The sequence below is a fragment of the Pinus tabuliformis genome, chromosome 6, assembly GCF_031772625.1.
Source record: "Pinus tabuliformis cultivar Carrire ecotype Pingquan chromosome 6, CPIR1, whole genome shotgun sequence".
NCBI classification, from domain to species: Eukaryota; Viridiplantae; Streptophyta; class Pinopsida; order Pinales; family Pinaceae; genus Pinus; species Pinus tabuliformis.
The window spans coordinates 747,719,990-747,742,395 of NC_142292.1; the positions used below are offsets into that span (position 1 = coordinate 747,719,990).

General features: G+C 37.0%; 1 protein-coding gene across 6 annotated transcripts in view; it reads left to right on the forward strand.

Moving 5' to 3' along the window:
* LOC149260895 (craniofacial development-like protein) overlaps positions 1-17,731 on the forward strand; it is a 122,569-nt gene extending 104,838 nt beyond the window's left edge. For all 6 annotated transcript variants that reach the window (XM_089421298.1, XM_089421295.1, XM_089421284.1 and 3 more), the window contains 2 exons: positions 15,985-16,203; positions 16,931-17,731. In XM_089421298.1, the coding sequence (XP_089277424.1) occupies positions 15,985-16,203; positions 16,931-17,305 (594 nt within the window). In that variant the 3' untranslated portion in view covers positions 17,306-17,731. The remainder of the gene's footprint in view (positions 1-15,984; positions 16,204-16,930) is intronic.
* Positions 17,732-22,406: the final 4,675 nt, after the last annotated feature.

Consider the following 22,406-nt stretch of genomic DNA (forward strand, 5'->3'; position numbering starts at 1 on the left):
AGTTTTTCAGGATTTTAGGATTGGGGGATTGCAATGTTTCCATTGAATTTTGTCATGTATTAGGGTATGGAATTCGTATTTAATCAAGAGCACCAATCCCTCTATGTACCTTGATGTTAGTGACATTGGTTGTCGAACTCCTCTATCATGACCCTCCTAAAAATGTACGCATCACTCAAACAAAATCTTGACTTGACATGCTATGCTTTTTCTATCTTATGTTAATGCTTAGAGGGTGATATTAATGACAAAGATCCCTATACAGATACAAAAGTAATGACAAAGATACCTTTGGATATTAATGCTTGGAGGGTGATATTAATGACAAAGATCCTGATTTTGCAACAAGACTAAAAAATTAGACATTTCTCGTGGTGGCAAGAGGCCCAAGCATAAGAAATAGATAATAGATTTACTTCTCTTTTCTAGTTTCTAGTAGCTTTTATAACTATTGACTCTTTCATATTTATTATGATATTTATTTAAACAATATATGACAATTTAAGTTTGAAGTTGGCAATTATAACTCATTAGTAATGAATTATGAATATGATGCTTCATGAAAGTTGAAAGTTGTTTCATTTCATTTCATTTTATAACATTTCATTTCATGTTAGATATTATTTATTGTAATGGTTACACTTAGGTTACAAGTACAACTTTGGTGATCAATGATGATAAATGTTATATATTGAATTTTGAAAGCTTGAAACTTTAAGATTGATGAATCATGAGACTCAATATGTTGTATGTTACTATGTTACTAACTTGCGGATGTGGTTGATGAAGATTATAACTTCTAGATGATTGTTGTTATATGGTTCAATCTATGTTTTTTATGTTTTTTTAAATCTAATTCATCATTCTACATGTTTTTGTTGACATATATGTATCAAAAATTAAAAAAATATATATATTTTTAAAAAATCGCTCTGGGATTCGCTCCCAAATCGGGGGCTTTTGAAAATGGTCGCTCCTACTCCCGCTCCCAAGTAACATAGATCCCAGTAGTGGAAGACAAAGGCTACAAGGTAACCTTCAACGATGGCAAGGTATGTATATGGAAAAATAATGTTAAAGATGCCTTCACTCTTGGGTTTCGAGTTGATTCATTATATTAGGTCGGTGGAAGTTCGCTAGGTGTCATGTCTTGTGACACATCTATTCAGTCTGAACTTTGGCATTGAAGGTTTGTCGACCTTCATTATAAAGCTCTACCCGATGTAAGACAAATGGTAATAGGGATGCCCAAATTCTGAGTAGAGAAAGAAGGTGTATGTCCGGGATGTGCTGAAGGAAAGCTCAAAAGGGGACCATTCCCCTCAAGCCAAAGCAAGACCTCTGATATATTACATCTGGTTCACTCAGACATATCTGGTATGATGCCTGTGAACTCCTTGGGAGGATATTTATATTATCTTACTTTTACAGATGACTATTCTTGAAAGACTTGGATATACTTCTTGAAAAGGAAGGATGAAGTGTTCTCTTGGTTTCGACACTTCAAAGCCCTGATCGAGAATTAAACCAAAAAGAAGATCAAGATCTTAAGCACTGATAATGGGACTGAATATGAGTCTAACGAGTTTCATGACTTTTGTAAAGAGGCTGACATCAAGAGGGAGACTACTACACCATATACTCCTGAACAAAATGGCGTGGCGGAAAGGAAGAACCGTACGATTGTGGAAGCTGTATGTGCCATGCTCCATGATCAAAGACTTCCGAAGTTTCTATGGGCCGAAGCTGCAAACACCGCCGTATATGTAAAAAACCGATGCTCTCATCAAGCATTGGGTTCCAAGACTCCTGAAGAAATGTTCACCGGTAAAAAACTTTACGTATCTCATTTTAGAATTTTTGGAAGCCTTGTATATTTTCATGTGCCGAAAGAGAAAATGAATAAATTGGGTGCATTTGGAAAGAAAGGAATCTTCGTGGGCTATGGTGAAAATACTAAGGGCTATAGAATCAATGTTTCCAGTCAAAGGGAAGTCGTGATTAGTCATGATGTCACCTTTGACGAAGATATGGCCCTCAGCAAGGTGGACAATCTTTCGACTTTGAAGAACTCTCAAGAAGCCAACACCAGGGAACCGAAAGAGAAGGATGATGAAACAATGCCTGATGTGGAAGAACCCATGGATCCTTTTGATTCACCTGAGCCCTCCTCTTCCAGGAAGAGGCCCTCTTGGCTTAGGGGGTTACTGGATAATGCTGAAGGATACACTGCACCCCTGGGAACCTTCCGTGAAAGTAAGAAGTCAAACAGGTATCAGGGATACCTGACCATCATGAGCATGATCATACAAAATGAGCCTTCATCATTCTCAGATGCCTTCAAGCAACAAGTATGGAAGGATGCTATGACGGAAGAATATGAGTCTATTATGAAGAATGATGTCTGGGAAGTAGTTCCCAGATCCCAGGACAAGACAATTGTCACTTCTAAATGGCTTTACAAGATAAAGCATGCAACAGATGTTAGTACGGAAAAATATAAGGCTCGTTTTGTTGCTCCTGGCTTCTCCCAGAAGGAAGGTATAGACTATGACGAGATATTTGCACCTGTTGCTAGATATACCCCCATTCGCTCAATCATAGCCCTTGCGGCTTCACAAGGATGGAATCTACATCAGATGGATGTCAAGACAACATTCTTGCATGGTTCGATCAAAGAAGAGGTCTACGTGGAGCAGCCCAAAGGATTTGAGATTCATGATCAAAAATCTCATGTATGTAGGTTGAAGAAAGCCTCTATGGGCTGAAGCAAGCACCTCGAGCATGGTATCAGAGGATCGACAACAACTTGATGAAGCTGGGATTCACTAGGAGTGAAGTCGACCCTAACCTCTACTTCAAGGTTGAAGATGAAAAACCTCTCATACTAGTGTTGTATGTGGATGACCTCTTCCTAACAGGTGCAGACCCTCTCATTCACAAATGTAAGAGGGAGTTGGTTTCTGAATTTGAAATGAAGGACCTAGGACTGATGCACTATTTCCTAGGGCTTGAAGTCTGGCAGAAGCCAAGGGAAATTTTCCTATCTCAAGGAAAATATGCGGTGAAGATATTGGAAAGATTCGGTATGGTAGACTGCAAGCTTGTAACTACCCCGATGGAGCTTGACTTTAAGAACCATTACGAAATGCCATTGGACCTGTTTTACGAAATGCCATCAAGTATTGTCAACTCATCGGAGCATTAATGTTCTTAGTGAACTCCCGTCCAGATATATGCTTCGCAGTCAACACGTTGAGTCAACATATGGTTGAACCTCACCACATACATTGGGTTGGTGCCAAGAATCTGTTGAGATATCTTCGTGGCGCAATCACTTATGGGTTAAGATACACTGCCGGAGATGTGAGACTACTTCGATACACTGATGCTGATTGGGAAGGCAGTGTGGTGGATCGTAAGAGCACTTCCGGGTGCTGTTTCTCCTTGGGATCTGCTTCGATATCTTGGATGAGCAGGAAGCAGAAGTCGGTGGCCTTGAGCACCGCCGAGGCAAAGTATATTGTTGCTAGCATGGCATCCTGTGAGGCAGTCTGGTTGTGGAAGCTCTTCAGTGAGCCATTTGGATTTACACTGGATACCACCGTGATCCTATGTGACAACCAAAGTGGGATTCGTTTGTCAGAGAATCCCGTATTTCATGATCGCTCCAAACATATCGATATCAAGTACCACTTTATTCGAGATATGGTACAAAGGGGAGCTTTAAGGCTCCAACATATCGGTACAGATGAACAGGTCGCTGACATTTTGACAAAGCACTTAGGAAAGGTCAAATTCTTGACTTTCCGAGAACGACTTGGTGTTGTTCAGAAACCCGCTGATGAGGGTCCTGTATGATGTATTGAGCTCTGGGAGCTTCGGGGGGGGCGCGGGGTACTTCTTGGAGCGACATATGACGACAGGGTAAAAGAATCAAAACTTTCCTTGTATCACCTCGTCACGACTATGTAGCAGGATGATTAGTTCTCTTGTGAGGTCTCGATGATGTGTTCTCCATGACAAAATGTAGCAGAATGATTAGTTCTCCTGTGAGGTCTGGATGATGTGTTCTCCATGGCAATTGTAGCAGGATGATTATTTCTCTTGTGAGGACGGGATTGATTAAGTTCTCCTATCAAGGCATCGTACCCATGCAGTCAGGGACTCATGGGAAGTACCTCTCATCTGATCAATGAGCAAGGAAATGAAGTTAGGGACCATAGTAGTACTGATGGATGCATCACTATATCTACCGTACTCCCTACGCTAGGATGACCTTCCTTGATCTGGGATCAATGATACTGGTCTGGGACCAGTGGTAGGAGTGGTACCTACTATGACGCTGACTTCGGGTCGGTTGAGACTAGTTTGGGACCAGTGGTATGCACTCTGAGACTGACTTCGAGTCAGTGGAGGATGACACTAGTCTGGGACTAGTGGTAGTTGTACTCACTACGACGTTGACTTCGTGTTGGTTGAGACTAGTCTGGGACCAATGCTACATACTCTGAGACCATCTTTGAGTCAGTATGATGCATCCTCGATCATTTCTTCTTCTTCATAATTCGGACAAAAGAAGAGCAGAACAAAACAAAGCAGAGCAGAGTAGAGCAAAGCAAGGTAGTGCAGGTCAGAACAAAGAAGAACAATACAGATCAGTATAGGGCAGAACAAGACAAAGCAGAACAGGCAGAATAGATCAAAGCAGGGCAAGGGTCAAGCTGTATAGGGCAGTGCAGTTGATCGATGAATAGTAGCGATTGACAGACAGATTGCAGATGGAGTTCTTCCTAGTTGAGAGGGAGTGTTAAAATTGGAAACTGGGGCCAAACTCCATGTGGGTCATCTTATTCATCGCTGATAATATTTTTATTAGACTCCTCTCGTCGAGAGGTGTAGGATTGATCTAAAGGTCATCCGTTTCCGATAAGTATTTATGGAGATATGAATTTATTTTGATTATGGAATAATTATCAAGCCTACCAACAACTCATGTAGGCTCAGAAGCCCAATAGTCGCATCTATTCAATTATCATTAGATGTGTATAAATACAAGAGGACTTTTCCTCATTTGGACTCACTCAACTCATCACATCTCTCTCTCTCTCCAGCGCAGTAAAGAGTCTCTTCTCTCCTGCGTAGTAGGTGACTCTCTCTCACATAGGTGGAAGGAAGGACGCAAAATTTAGTGCTGCAATTGCTGAACTAAAGTTCGACCAACGTTGACCAGAAGACTCCCTCCTTAGAACTGCGTTGTAGTTCCATTTGTACCTCTTTTGAAGGCCGCATTTTTTGGTGGTGGAATCAAGCTGATTCGATGGTCAGTTTGCGAGATATCGACTGCCCTAGTTTTGATGATGACGCTGCTAATGCTGATGCTATAAATAAGATTTTTGCACTATTTCTCTTTGTTGAATTATTGAAGATAAAAGAAGATTTGATCAAAGGGTTTCCCCATATTGGGGTTTGTCCCTGGCTAGCCGCCACATCTTGTGTCTCTTGTCTTGGCTTGTTTTCTGTTGATCGTTTAATGTTTTATCTGCACTTTACTTATGCACATGTGATTGCTACTCTGTGAATAATAATAAGAAAGAGAAGTAAATTGCTCTAAGCATAGAACATACCATAAATTAACAGTAAATGTTAGAAAAATGTAACTAGGATCAGTCTTCATAATTATATTTGTACTTGTATCAATGCAAAAAAAAGAAAAGAAAAAAGAGAAAAATAAAAATTCATTATTATTATTATCATTTTTCTAGATAAGCATGTTCTTCATGTTTCTAGGGTTTCTTGAGTCAATAAGAAATTTAGTCATGAGTCAAAGTCCTGTTCGGACAATTTCTAATCAAAAGAAAATATTATTTTTGAGACTAGAAGAGTCTATTTGACCCCAAGACCAAGTCGGCCCTACTAAAACGAAGTCGGCCTAATTTGACCACATGAAGAGGCTATATAAAGGAGAGAATTCAACCTCATTTGGACACACACTCACAAGTTCGATCTACAAGCAAGAGAAGCAGAAAAGGTGCGAAGGTCAAGGAGAACAAGAGCAAGGGCAAGCAAGAAGGAATTCTCTCTATTTTTATCATCTCTTGTTCACACGTGCGAAGTTCTGGGGCATCTTTTCAAGTTGTAGGGCTGAAATTTCTGTGTAGCTGCAAGGCTGAAATTTCTGTGTAGTTGCACGGTTGAAAATTAGTGAAGGTGGGTCGAAATTTATTGAAGTTGTTCACCTTGTGCACTTTGACTTGTTTGAGGAAGCATTCTTTAGAGCGCTGACGTGGTGCTTGAGCAGGTCTTGATATTGGTCCTTGGATCTTGAATGTCTCACTTTGAACTGATTCTATAAGAAAAGAATTTTCTGGGTTTTCCGCTTGGAGGGGTTTTGACCTGGCTTGGAGCCTACATCTTGTGTTCTTGCTCTCTTCATGTACTTTATGGTTTTGGTAATTGCCTGATGAAATAGATATATAACACAATAATTAATCGCCAACAAACATCACAAGTAATTACCAAGAGGATTCAAATCCTAATCTACAATATCCTTGATTTCTCAACATGGTATTAGAGCAAAGGTGAAGGAAGTAAGGTTGAAGATCACATCAATGTTAGCCATCTTGTTGGAAGACACTCTTGAAGTAGTCACCTATCTTCTCTCTCCCTCTTCAATGGCAAGCTATATGATGAAAAGTCTCAAGACTATTAGGAGTCTCTTTGTCTCCATCAAAAGTTGCATCATGAAGTTCATTTCCAAGCTATAAAAAATAGTCATGTATGGAAGTTTCTTTTTGGTTCTCCCAAGTACTTTTGAAGATGATAACATTTGGGTAATTGATAGTGGAGCCTCCAGAAACGTGACAGGAGAATGTGGACAACTTTAAACCGTGTCAAAATGAATCTCTTTACATTCAGTTGAGCTTGGAGACAAGAAGAGATATTCAGCCAAAGAAATTTGATCTACTTCTTTGGAGCCAAAAACTAGTCGGAGCATTCATCTCAACAATATACTCTTTGTTCCAAGTTTGAAGAAAAACTTACTTTCTATTTCTTGTTTGGAAGATAGAGGTGATAGAGTTGCTTTTGTTGATGGCAAAGTAATTGTATGGGGTAAGGGATCTAGTATTGAAGATGCTAAGACTATTGGGATTTGTGAGGGGAGGTTGTATAGACTTCTTACTCCTCTTAATCAAGCTCTAGTACACTTAGAGATAAGTCCTTGTGAGCTTTGGCATAGAAGGTTTGGTCATCTTCATTATAAGATTTTGCCATCTCTGAATCATATGGTTAATGGCATCCCTGAACTAAAAGAAGAGCATGAAGGAGTCTGTAAGGGATGTGCTCTTGGCAAGAATATAAAGAAACCATTTGCAAGTAGTGACACTAGATCTAATGAAATTTTGGACCTTATTCATTTTGATGTTTGTGGACCCATGGCAGAAAAATCTCTTGGAGGTCATCAATACTATGTGACCTTCATTGATGATCACTCTAGAAAAACATGGATATATCTACTCAAGTCTAAGGATGAAGTATTTGAAAAATTTCAAGAATTCAAGTTAGAAGTGGAAAATCTGATAGAAAGAAAGATAAAGATTTTGAGATCCGATAATGCGGGAGAATACTTCCAAATATCTTATGGCATTTTGTAAGGAAGCAAGAATTAAGAGGGAGCTAATAGTTCCCTACAATCCTCAACAAAATGGTGTAGCTGAAAGGAAGAACCGATCGATTGAAGAATGTATCAAAGCCATGCTTCATGATCAAGACCTTCCAAAGTTCTTATGGGGAGAAGCAACAATGACAATAATATATATTCAAAATCAAAGTCATCGCAAAATTATCGATGAAAAAACTCTAGAACAATCATTCTCAGGAAAGAAGCCCAGTGTTGACCATCTTCGAATATTTGGATGCCCTGTATATATTCACATTCCAAAAGACAAAAGGAAGAAGTTGGACCCTGCAGGCATGAAAGGCATCTTTGTTGGTTATAGTACATCATCCAAAGCCTATAGAATCTACATCAAGGAAGAGCGAAGAATTGAAGTAAGCAGAGATGTTATCTTTGATGAAAGCATTGCATATAAGAAATCCAAGGACATTCCTATCGACTCTAATGAAGAAGAAGTTCCAATCTTTGAAGAAATCATGGAACATGACAATAATCAAGAACCTACAACAAATCATGAAGATGTTGAAGGACCAAGTGAACCTTTGCAGCAGGTCATCATTCCAGAGACTCGTAAGAGACCAACTTGGTTAAGAACAACTCTTCAGGATGCCGAAGGACATGTAGCAGCAAGAGGAACTTTCAGAGAAAGCAAGAAGCTGAAAATATATTCAGGATATGTAGCTTACATGACCAAGCTTATTGAAGCTGAACCATCCACTTATGAGGAAGCAAAAAAACATCAAGAATGGATAAAAGCTACACATGAAGAATATCGATCTATTATGAAAAATGATGTCTAGGAGATTGTTCCTAAACCAAATTGTAGCAGCCCCAAATTATATTTCCATGTAAAAAAGGCAAAAATCAAACCAAGGTCAATGGGACATGTATTCCAAGTTGAATGAGGGGAAAAGCATCACATTAGGTGGTCACTTGTAGTTTATTATTGGCTAGGGAAATTGGCAATGGCATTGGCATTGGTAAAGGAAAAAGGCAATAAATGGCAATTTAGTATAAGAAATAAAGGAAAATAGGAGAAAAGGAAGATGAAGAGACAAGAATATGCATGCAAGGGAAAATGAAGGAAATTGAAGGAGAACAAAAGGAAAAGGAAACAAAAGGAGAGGGAAAACATTCTATGCCTCTCTTAGTCACTCTTAGTTATTCTTGATCACTTCTTGGTTACTCTTGGAGCATTTTAGCATTCAGTTGGGTCCGAATTTCAGATCTTGTATCGCCATATTTATGGAGATATGATCCAAGGAAGTTAGGATTTGTGCAAGCTCCAAAATTTCATCTCAAACAAGTCATCGTGGAATTTTCGCTATAATATTTTTTCTACGCAGTTTCAAACTCTGAAATTAAAACCCATTTGAGCCGAAATCTCGGTGAAGCTCGAGTCCGAATTTCAGATCTTGTCTCGTTATACTTTCGGAGATATGATTCGAGGAAGTTAGGGTTTTTGCAGACTCCCGAATTACATTCCAAACAGGGGACATGGGGAAAATTGTCATAACTTTTGTTCTGAGCATCAGATTGAAATTTCGTAAGAAGTTACAGAAAGAGGACGGACTGTAGTTTTCTGTTTATCTTTTTCAAATCCGAAGGTCAAAACAGTGACATGTGGCACTTCGTACAAGTTCGCTCTTCTGAAAAGGTCTATAATCAGGTCATCGTGGGAGATTTGATCTAACTCTTCCTCGCAGAATCCAATCTTGATCAGACTTGTGGGGATAGAAAGAGGACTCAGAGGGCTACTGCAAGACGCAATTTCAGAACTTGGAGATCTGAAATTATAGAGTTACAGATTCAATATCGAGCTCTTACAAAGTGAAAAAAAGTGTAGTTTTTTTTTTTTTTTTAAATTTTGCATAAGATTGGTTTGAAAAATTATTTTGAAGGAATTCAAAGGGAATAATGAAGAATTATTAGCATTAATTGATGCCTCGAAAAAAGAAAATGGAAACATTTAGTAAGCAACTTGAAAGCTCTAGCATGAATTGTGAAGAAGAGGAAGAAATGCAACATGATATATCAAAATTACAAGACCAAGTACAACAAATTTCACTCTCACAAAAGGTAACTGAAGCCAAGATGAATGGAGTGGAAGCTAAGATGAATGGTGTGCAAATTAAGATGGATGGTGTGGAACCTTAAGATGGATGGCATGGAAGCTATAAGATGAATGGCATGGACGCTAAAATGGAGGAATTGAAGATAAATTTGAATAAGTTGCTACAAGAAATGGTTACTAATGGTGAAAGGGTAGTAAAGGAAATTAAGTTGCTACAAGAAATGGTTACTAATGGTGAAAGGGTAGTAAAGGAAACTCATGAGAACAAAAGAAATGTTAATCATGATTTCATATACTCTAATGTTGGATTGAAGACCCACCATGTTCCAAAAATTGATATGAGGAAGTTTGATGACAATGATTTTGGAACATGGATACTACAGATTGAACAATTTTTCAATCTCCATAATGTGCAAAAACACACAAAAGGTACATATTGCAACTTTATATTTGGAACCAAATCAGTTTGTATGGTATTGATGGCTTTGCTCTTATAAACAAATTGTCACTTGGGCAATTTTTAAGAGAGAAATGATAGCACATTATGAGGATACAAAAAGCAACACTTTTTTTAGCCAATCGATAAATCTCAAATAAAAGGGTTCAATGATGGAGCACATTGAGGACTTCCAAAAATTGAACATAACGCTTAAAGATATTCCAGAGGAGCATAGGATTGATGTGTTCATAGGGTCTTTAAAGGATAATATCCAACATGAGGTTCGCCTTTGGGAACCTGATTCATTGGAGAAGGCATTCAGGTTATCAAGAAAAATAGAAAGCAAAATTATGGCAACCAGGAAGCCTACCACTCACAACTATAAACATGGAAGTGTTGTTGCCCCTAGCCTTCCACAACCTACAAGGTTGACACCACAGCAATTGGAAGAAAAAAGAGCAAAAGGGCTTTGCTACAATTGTGATAGCAAATGCACTAAAGGTCATAAGTGTGTTGAGAAGAAATTATTCTACGTAGATTGTGAAGAGGAGGAAGAAAAGGAACAAGAAATGTCAAAAGAAGAGGATATACACCAGGAACCAACCCTTGAGAAAGAAGAAATGAATCAGACCATATCTTGTAATGCATTCGCTGGAATTACCACTCCTCAAACTATCAAGATAGAAGGACATATCAAGAAAAAAAATGTTCAAGAAGTGAAAGATCACATCGAGCATCAAGAAATGAATCCAACCATATCTTGTAATGCATTGGAAGAAATTACGACTCCTCAAACTCTCAAGATAGAAGGACATATCAAGAAGAAAAAGATTCAAGCAGTGAAAGATCACATCGAGCATCAACAACAAGTTCTCCAACTTTTAAAGGATAACGCCACTTTGGTGCAGAATCGAATGAAACAATAAGCATATCAACATCGTAGTGAAAGAAGTTTTGATGTAGGCGATTGGGTATTTTTACGGCTACATCTCAAGCAAGCTATTTATGAGAAGGAAATGTTGGCAATATTACATGGACTTAAGAAATGGCGACCTTATCTAATGGGAAGACACTTCAAGGTAAAAATGGATCATGATAGTCTTAAATAATTTTTAGAACAAAGATTATCTTTAGAAAAACAGAAAAAATGGGTCACAAATATGTTGGATTATGAGTTTGAAATCATCTACAAAAAAGGGAAGCAAAATGTTGTTGCAAATGCACTCTCAAGAAAGGATGAAGATGTGGAAGCATTGTTTTGTGCTATTTCTATAATCCAACTGGATTGGATAAACGAAGAAAGGGATGAATGGAAGAAGGACGAAGAAGTGTGGCCACTCATTCAAAATTTCAGAAGATCTCAGTTCAAGCAATATTGCAAGAACTTGACGAGGAAGGAAAAATCATATTGATGCTTGGAGCAGTCACAGAAACAAGAACTCGACAGTGCTACGAAATCGATCAATTTCAGAGTATCTCATCAAGTGGAAGAACTTACCCATTGAAGATTCCACATGGGAGGACAAGAATTTTATACAGAAGCATCAAGAACTACTCAAGTGTTGAGGACAACACTTTTTGAAAGAGAGGGGCATGTTAGGTCCCTATACTACTAGTGTAACCCCTTATTGTTATTAGTACAACTCCCTTATTATATTGTTGTGCCCATGTAGTTCCCATATTGTTATTATTGTGCCCCATAGAAGCCCACTATTGTTGTTATTGTGCCCTTACATTATTATTGTTATGTCGGCTCTGATTATATTATGACCCCTTAGACTCCTATATATAGAAAGGAGGCCTTGTCATTTGTATTATCCAAGAATTATTCATTTGTGTAATTTAAAGGAGGTTGCCCCCTCGAAGAGGCTGAATTCTAAGGCGTTTATCTCTCTTTTCTATCTTTTTGTGAGTTGGTTTCATAACATTTGAAGCAAGCCCTAGAGCTTGGTACGCAAGAATGGATGCATGTCTTCTTAAGACTTGGCCTTGTCAAGAGTTTTGTAGATCCAAACCTTTACATTAAAGTAGTCAATAATGAACCTATGATTATACTACTATATGTGGATGACTTACTTGTTACAGGTGTGGAGCAACATAATTAGGAATGCAAGAAATAGTTGACATCTGAATTTAACATGAAGGATCTTGGGCTTATGCATTACTACTTGGAATTGGAGGTATTGTAGAAACTAAGTGAAATCTATCTTGGACAAGGAAAATATGTGATCAAAATATTGGTAGAAGTTTGGCATGATGGATAGCAAACTGATGACCACTTCAATGATTACAAATTTGAAGAAGTTAAGAAGTTTGTAATTAGGTCTTGTTGATCCTACATGTTACTGACAATTAATTGTCTCCTTAATGTATCTTGTGAACACACTGCCCAATATATGCTTTCTAGTAAATGTTCTTAGTCAATTCAAATGGAGCCAAGACGTGATCATTGGATAGAAGCAAAACAAATTATGAGGTATCTTCGTGGAACAATACATCACTGCTTGAGATATGTTGGTAAGGAAATTCGGCTAGTAGGCTATACAAACTCTGATTGGGGTGGTAGTGAGACAGATGGAAGAAGCACTACTGGTGGATGTTTTAGTTTAATATCCTCTATGATCTCATCGATGAGCAAGGAAGCAAGATTCAATTGCATTAAGTAGTGTTGAAGCAGAATACATTGCAGCATGTGAAGTTTGAAGAGAAGCTATTTGGTTGAGAAGTCTGTTATCAGATTGTTTGAAGTACCATTAGAGCCTACCACAATATGTTGTGACAACCATAGCAATATAAGATTGACTGAGGACCCAATATTTCATGCAAGGACGAAGCATATCAATAATAAGTATCATCACATCCGAAAGTGCAGGATGGGGTTGTGAAGCTACATTACATCTCTACATTGATGAAAATGTAGCTGATATTTTGACAACATCTCTCTTGAATAAGAAGATTGAGTACTTAAGAAACAAGCTTGGACTTGTTGACATCTCCTCTCTAATTGAGAGGGAGTGATATGGGACACTATATTCTCTATAGATGTCATGCACTAGGCTAGGACTAACAACCATACGTCTAGTGAAGGCCATGGAGGAAGAATGGGGAATGGAGGATTGATAAGCATCTGGGACTTTTACTCCTTGAGGATTGAGAATCCAAGAAAGGAAGTAGTCTTGTGGGTCGACACTCTTTGAGGATGTGGTAGGGCATCCAAGAGAGTAGTCGAAGAGGATTGATATTCTTTGAGGATTGGGATCCAAGATAAGAATAAGTCCTGGAAGGACATACCTTGTGAACATCTTGATGGGAAATGTGCCTTGAGAGGATAAGGTGTTCATATTTGTGTGCCTCCCAGCATTGTGCTCTAATCTTATGTAGAGTTAGAGCTTGTTAGTAAAAAAGACCTCATTATGTTGTTATTTGACAACGCTGGTCATGATGTTGATGCTTATAAGATGGCTTATCAATTCGACTCTTCTTATGAGAACTTTTCAATTTGAGAATTCACGCACCTTATTGTGAAATTATGAATACGTCCCAAGTTAAGAGGGAGTGTTAGAAAAATGTAACTAGGATCCGTCTTCATAATTATATTTGTATTTGTATGAATGAAAAAGAAAAGAAAAGAGAAAAAGAGAAATTCATTATTATTATTATTTTTCTAGATAAGCACATTCTTCCTACTTCTAGGGTTTCTTGAGTCAATAAGATATTAAGAAGTTTAGTCATGAGTCAAAGTCTCTTTCAGACAATTTGTAATCAAAAGAAAATATTATTTTTGATTTTTGAGACTAGAAGAGTCTATTTGATCCCAAGACCAAGTCAGCCCTACCAAAGAGAAGTTGGCCTAAAGGAGGCCTGATTCGACCACATGAAGAGACTATATAAAGGAGAGACTTCGACCTCATTTGGACACACGCCCACCAGTTTGATCTACTAGCAAGAGAAGAAGAAAAAGTGCAAAGGTCAAGGAGAAGAATAGCAAGGGCAAGCAAGAAGGGGTTCTCTCTATTTTTATCATCTCTTGCTCATGCGTGCGAAGTTGCAGGGTCGAAATTCTGTGTAGCTGCAGGCCCAAAATCTGTGAATCTGGGCTAGTATTGAAGCTATTCACCCTGTTCGCTTTGACTTGTTTGAGGAAGCATTCTTTAGAGGGCTGACTTGGTGCTTCAGGAGGTCTTGATATTGGTCCTTGGGTCATGAATGTCTCACTTTGAACTGATTCTATAAGAAGAGAAGAATTTTCTGGGTTTTCCCCTTGGAGGGGTTTTGCCCTGGCTTGGAGCCTACATCTTGTGTTCTTGTGATCTTCATGTAGTTTATGATTTTGGTAATTGCTGGATGAAATAGATATAATAAAGTAATTAATCGCCACCAAACATCACAAGTAATTATCAAGTAAGAGGAGTCAAACCCTAATCTACAATATCCTTGATTTCTCAACAGTAAGGATGATGCTCCCTGGAACATATCAAAGTTTCAGACCCCAGCTCTAGATATTGTTTGTGCACAAGTCAAATACTAAACCTGTATTTCTGGAAAATTTTGTGCATGGTCTCAAGAGTCAAAACAGGGCATGGCTTGGGCTTGGGACTTAAACTTGATAACTTTTTATGAAATTTGGTGAGTTAATAGTGGAATTTTTCCTCTATAACTATCCAAATTTTAGACTTCAACTCTAAAGTATGAGTGTGTGCCAATCAAAATACCAGTCTTCTGTTATCACAGAAATAAAATCAGAAACTTACTGTTTGCTAATTTTGAATACCTACGCAGTGTCAAATTTATATGTAAAACTTGATGAGCTTGAATAAATGTGCCTTTGATATCCTGTCAAAATTACAGACCTTGATTCCAAAAGATGAGTATGCACTCATCAAATTGTTAAACCATTGTCATTACAGGAATTTCTTCAGATCCTGGTTCTGAGCTTGGGTCTAAATTCTATATATGCTTCTAAAATTTGGTGTGAGGGTAGAGGATCTTCTCTACAACGTATCAAAGTTCAACATTTGATTCCAAGATATGAGAGTGTGCTGACAAAGGTACCAGATTGCTGTTTGCATGTTGGAAATCTGAAAAACTTGAAATGAACCCAAAATAGAGTGAAAATGCCTTTGGGTCATGTAGCATTGCGAAAATAGCAGGGATGCTTCTGCATCAGTTAGTCTTTTTACCCAGGACCTCTTATTGGTATGAGGCTTATGCTGGTCACAGCAGTTTATCTGGCTCTGATATGATGAGACGTAAGTCTAGCAAATTGGTTCACATGTATTATATTTGTATTTTACACTATTTCATTGTAACTCATAGGTTACTTGGTCAAAGATGGTCACCCTCCAAAAGTTTTATATTTCTATATCATTTCCAATAAAAATGAGTGTATACCATATGTGTACAGTTGCAGCAATCTCCTTGTTACTTGCATTCTTTGATCTCTTTGGTTTTTATTCAATATACACATTGTTGTTTCTATGGTCATTCCATGGGTTACTATATGTTGTTCAGTGACTAGATAGATAAATCAGATCCTTCACACCCTTATCTCCATGGTGGACAGCTTTGGAGACCCTCTGTTACAGGGACATTGTATTGGGCACATCATAGAATACAATGGTAATTATTTTGAGAAAATGCATTTTCAATGACATGAAATTGTACTCATCTCATACACTTCACATTTAAAAGCTACATTGAATATCTTCCCGAGCTGGAAACTATCCTTTTTAATTGTTTTGCTGCCTTCTATCATTGACAAATTATTTGATATTGAGTGTTGCCTTTTTTCAGGATTGGATGGTAAGTCTTGGCATAGCACCGAAGAAACCTTCAATGGTGAATGTGAATATTGATGGTAGACAAGCTTTCAGTGATGGATTGGCATCAAATAGGCAACGAGAAGTTGGCACAAAAAGTATTGAAGCTAGTGAAGAGGCCAAAAGAATTGCGGCTGCAGCTTTGGCGGCAGTGAAAGATGCTACTGCATTAAATAAAGGCGGAAAGATAGAGGTGTTACTTATATGCTATAGCCTATAGCTGATTTTTAATGTTTCTCCTAGAGATCTAATGATTGGGTATGATGCCAATTATTTCTGTATATTTAGATAGCTTTCTGCCGTCTTTCAGGATTTTGGTAAACCTTGATGCATTGGTATTATAATTATTAGCCATTGTAGGTGCATCAGCTTGATGGTTGTCATTGCTATCAGAAACTGTAATGTTTTCCACCATCATGAGATATGCTTGAATTAGGGCCAAATATACCTATTTAGTATATCACTATCGCTGCACTTGATTGTAACTTAACATTTCCATTAACAGCTGGAATTTTTTCCTCTACCATGAGATGTGCTTAAATCATTGTCAGATATACCTATTCAAAATTTTCCTTTTACACCTGAAGGTACTTTTTCATCTTTGATATTTCATGTCCTTGGCTATGAGATTACTGGTGCTGTAACCTGTGCTTTTGGTTTAACTTGTCTTTACATCATATGGATACAAATTGTCATTTGGCATGTTCTGTATGGCTTTATTCCTTATTGCAGTTTCCAGTGTCCTACCTTTTTACATGTACTGGGAGAGATGTACATTATAACTTGTTAATAGCAACGCTTTCCGGTTCTTTGCAATTTTTGTTTTCCTTTCTATATTTGCATATTTGTGGGTGTACAGACTGCTGAGTATTATTTTGTGACGTACATCTCAACTTGTCTTGTGATTTCAATTATTGCAGGTTAATGAAATCCGTAATTTTGCTGGGGAAGAAGTGAAGCTAAGAAAGTTTGTAGATCCCAATTCTACTGAAGCTCAGATTGCACAGGAAAGAACAAAAATGCAAGCAGCATCGACTTCTAGTTTGGATGCATTACTTGATCAAATAAGTAAAAAGCGAAAGCTTAACATACTAGACAAATCGAAAAAGGACTGGGGAGATTACAAAGAAAAAGAGGGTTTAGAAGAAGAGCTGGATGCCTACAAGAAAAGTAGTGATAAGTATCTTGATAAAGTTTCTTTTCTTCAGAGAGCTGATCTACGGGAGTATGAAAGAGAGAGAGAGATTCGCTTGGCTCAGCTGTCAAAGAGACGGGTGGATTCTCAAAGAGATTAAGCTCAGGAAGTATTAAAAATATTTTCTACGATTATTTCTGGCCAGCTTTGGCATATATTACTGGAGGATAAGCTATGGGATTGCAGAAAATGGTGAAAAAGGGCCATAAATTCTTGCGATGTTGTTTTGTGGTAAGCTTTATGGGAGTTTTTTTATAATTCCGGGAAAAGATTTCCTTTGTCCGCAGTTCATTACGCCAATATATTTTCTGGAGGACCTTTCCATGAACTATTCACTTGAGGAACCACTGGTTCATTGGTCTGGTATTTGTACTTGACTGCCATCCTTTTAGGTTCCTCTTGAAGAATGTAGATTATCAGAAAATGTACATGTGATTTGTTATTGATGTTCTGCAATTTCCTAGTATTGTTCTCGATCAGAGAAATTCAAGCTTTTTGTTTTAATCAATTTGAAGTATATTTGTTATATTGTTCTGAAGGTGTTCTGATCAATGTAATCACGCAGTCTATAGACAAGCATGGGCGTTAATTACAGTCATAATACACACACTGCGGCCTTTGTTGGCTTTTTAGGTCTTAACCTCTAAGCCATAGCGATTTTGGAGAATAAATAATTGTGCCTGTTTATAAATTGTTTAATGATGCTTTTAATTTTGCAATTATTTTCCCTCTTTGTTGCTATCATTTTAAAGGAAGCGTTGGGGTTTTCCATCAATTGCCACCATTAAATTTCATCTGTCTCGTGCCTATCTCCTTGGCCATGGCTAACATGAATCTCATTTGTAACTAGTTGCTGTTTCATTATTCTGATTTTTCCACCATAAGCTCATGGCATATTATTTTGCTGTGAGAATGAGAATAATAGCAAACATAAGAAGTGCAGACAAAGCACAGAAGATTGGTTTTAGAGAGACAACCCACAGCACAAGAAAGAAAGAAAAATAAGAAGGCCTCATAACTCATCAAGCTTTTCAAGGATTTCCATATATTTATGGCGACATCAAAGTGTCTTTGATCGTATGCCCATGAAGAGACCAACTCCTATAATGCTGGCACGTGCATGTGAGAGTCATTACTCCCACAAAATCATAATTAACATCAGGCTAATTTGACTCAAAGCCTTTTCCATTTTCCTCATTAGGCGCTTTCCTACCAGAAGCACCAGCATCTGAGCCAGAAACACACACATAGGTAGAGTTAAAAGCCAAAATTATTGCAGTCTCCAGGAAGAGATAATGTTTTCGAATTAACTAGGTGATTGCAACGTGTATCTATTATTTCTTTGGATTAGATTTGAATTCAGAACTCTTTATTCATTCACCCAATTCCCCTGCTGTTTGCTGGATCCCATAAGATAATATAATATTAAGGTGATCCTGCTGCTTGCTGGAAGCAGGACCCAGAAGAATTGTGATGAATCATCAAGTTGAATTTTATTAACATTCAGATCAACACTGTTCGACCTGCCACCCTATCACTTCTCGACTGCGAGGGCAAGCAGCATGAAAACACTCTCGTGGAATTTCTGAGGTGGGGAAACTGAAAGAGGAATACCTGAAGACCTTTATTCGAACCCAGCACACAACTTTTTAGGCAGGGGTCTAGACCCAGGTGTGACATGTTAACTAACAAATGTTTACCCTATCACCCCCACCATTACATGTTTGACTGATGCATAAGCAGCTACTACCGCTTCTGTTTTACTTACACAACTTAGGCATTCTAGGCCACATTAATGTTGGATTTAGAACGCTTCCTACAACCAAACATGAACATTCACAATTTATCAACATGGACATTCTTCTTTGCATTGATTTTTATCTTGTTAATGAAGATGCTTACACTACTTACACCAGTGCACCTCTCCCCCAGCTTTGGATGCAGAATCATGAGTTGTATCGGTTTGTAGATTCAGCAAACCCTTTTCCTCTATGTTTTAGTGGCTCCAACATCTCTTTTATACTAAAACAATTTGATGGTTATATCATCAGGGAAATGTGTTGCATCATTGCCATTGGTTCCACTTGCTTTAAACAGGTTTGCAACCCTTTTTATGCAGTGCCACAGTGTATGCTGATTTATCACACTTTGCTGCTATGTTTAGTGCGGTTGGTTTCACCTCTTCCTTTCAACAATCGTCTGCAAAAGGTTTCACCCCTTCCCTTTGAACAATTCTCCGCAAATCTTTTTCAATTAGATGGAGCTGCATTTTGACTTGTCAGGAATGAAAATTTTCTCTTATAATATTTCTCCAAGGGCTGAAGTAGTGCAATATTCATCATGAGTTTTACACAGCATCATTCTTATGGGACAGCGATATATTGAAAAATATAATTTTTTTTATCTTATACTGTACAACACATTGCAATAATGGAGACTCCCCATTGGACTTTGCTATGAGAAAGAGATTCATAGTGCACACACGAAGCACACATTGAAGGGTTTAAGATAGAGCAAACCCATAAAGCACAACGACGAAAAATAAAAGGGTTTGCAGCACTAGTGGAGACTCCTCATTGGACTTTGATATAAGCATGATAGTAGTGTGCACACACATTGCATACATGATGACAAGATGATGACAGGTTCAAGATAGAGCAAGCTCAGAAATCACAAGAAAGAAAGAAAGGGGCTTGTCACATTTCCATTATTTCCATATATTTATAGTTATATTTACTGACTTGCATTGTTTGCACATCAAGTGACCAGCTCCTCTTGTGATAGTCACGCATGTGAAAATTAATAAGCTCATACAAAATCACATGTTTTATCATATCACTATTGCTACTGCATCTTTTGTTATTGCCTTACTAGTTTAATGAGGCATCTTTTTAGTTCTTTTCAAGGTGGATTTTCTGGCTAATTTTGTTCGAAATCCGGTTAGAAATTGGGAAAGTTCCAAGTAGTTTAGTTTGCAGAAGTGGAATGTTTCAGGTGTTTTTTAGGGTGCTGATTGCATTTTTGCATTCAAAAGCGCAATTTATTTTTAGGGTGCTGATTGCATTTTTGCATTCAAAAGCGCAATTTAATCGATGGAACTTTGCACTCTCACCAAGAATCGTGTCACAAAATTCCAAAGAAAAAAGATAAAAAAGTTACCTCATTAAAATATGCCATTACCCCGCTTGACTTCTACATTTACAACCACCACAACTCTAGGCATTCTAATCTATGTTAATGTTAGATACAATTCCAACATGACGATTCTTGTTTATGTGATTTTTGGCACTACTATTCAATTGGTTGTAGCGAATTTCACTTGTCTTTTTAGTAACACTAGTAACACAAGGGATCCCCCACTTGACTTCTACATTTACAACCACCACAACTCTAGGCATTCTAACCTATGTTAATTGTATGCAATTCCAACATGATGATTCTTGTTTATGTGATTTTTGGCACTACTATTTAATTGCTTGTAGCGAGTTTCACTTGTGTTTTTAGTAACACTAGTAACACAAGGGATCCCCTACTTGACTTCTACATCTACAACCACCCCAACTCAAGGCATTCTAAGCTATGCTATTTGTATGCAATTCCAACATGATGATTCTTGTTTATGTGATTTTTGGCACTACTATTTAATCGCTTGTAGCGAGTTTCACTTGTGTTTTTAGTAACACGAGGGGTCCCTTCCATGACCAAGATATACTTATCAACGACACTAGTGATACAGATTCTCTTTTTTTGGGTAGATTAAGTACCCTTTTATTTGCACTTATGAAGAATCACAGTGTCAAGATGCTACTTGGGCATTCTTTAATAAAGATATAACTCTTTAGTTTAGTCTAGTAATTTTGTGTATTTCAGTATCCTTATGACAATACATGCTTTATTGCTTATGTTTTCAAATGTTTAACAAAGTTCCATCTTAATACCAGATCTATCAAGCGCTGAGAAGAATCAAATTTCTCAAGACGCAAACTTCTTTTTGAGTGCAAAACTTGAAGAAAGATTTGGACTTCGTGAGATTTGATTTGTCTTGATGCTTGGTTGATATGGAGTCAAAATGGATCTATGCTGCTTTTTAATAATACCAACCAAGATCCATCTTAACTCTGGATCTACCAAGTGCCTATATTTCAAGATATTTGATCCCGTTTGGTAGATTTGGAGTTAAGATGAATCTAGAGTGGTATTATTATTAATTATATATTTTATTTTATTTTTATTTTTAGTTTTATGTAGTTTGACTAAATCAAAATGCTTTATTGATAATTATCATTATTAATTTTTTAATTTATTTTTATTTTTTTAATCATTATTATTATTTTTTAAGTAAACCATGTAAATGTTTACAAACATTTGCACCACTACAACATTTCCCCTTAACTTTTTGCTTTTTGATTTAATTTGAAAAAAGTTACAAAATAAATTAAAATAAAATGTTTATAAAATATTTTGATTTTGAAATGAACCATGTTATTGGCCAATGGCATCGTAACAAAGCCTATTTAGTTAATAATATCCATGGTAAAATGGAGGTGAATATCTAGATTGAGTCATGTTATATTGTATGTTTATTGTAAGTATTAAGATTTAATAAAAAAATATTATAAAATTAAATTAAATTTTAATATTTATGTTTATATTTTTGATTTTAAAATGAGTTATGATTTTTGGTTGTGGTATTGATATGCCATGGTATTGTAAGAAAACCTATTTAGAAGTTAATAATATCCATGCTAAAATGACATGAATATGAATCTTGTTATATTGTAAATATTAATTTTTTATGTGCTTATTAATTAAATTTAAATATGGTTATAGAATCATTATTTTAATTTATATGGTAAAATAGATGTTAACTTATAACTAATATTTATATGTTTTATAATTTAATGTGATATGTATATTATGATTTTCTTTATTAGTAATTTTATTAATAAAAGCAAAATTGTATTATTGTTGAAGGTCGTATGATATATATTGAATGTTAAATTGGAGATATGATACGTATTTAATGGTATTTTGTGTAGTGTGAATCCGTGAACTTTGTACTAGTATGAAAGTTGCATTGAAAAGTCTTTGAAGACCGTGTGGCATAACAACCATATACATGTGTACATTTGCATCCACATACTATGTGTTGAGATTGTTGGTTGTTATTGGTTGGTGTGTTTTCTTGAAAGTTGCATTCC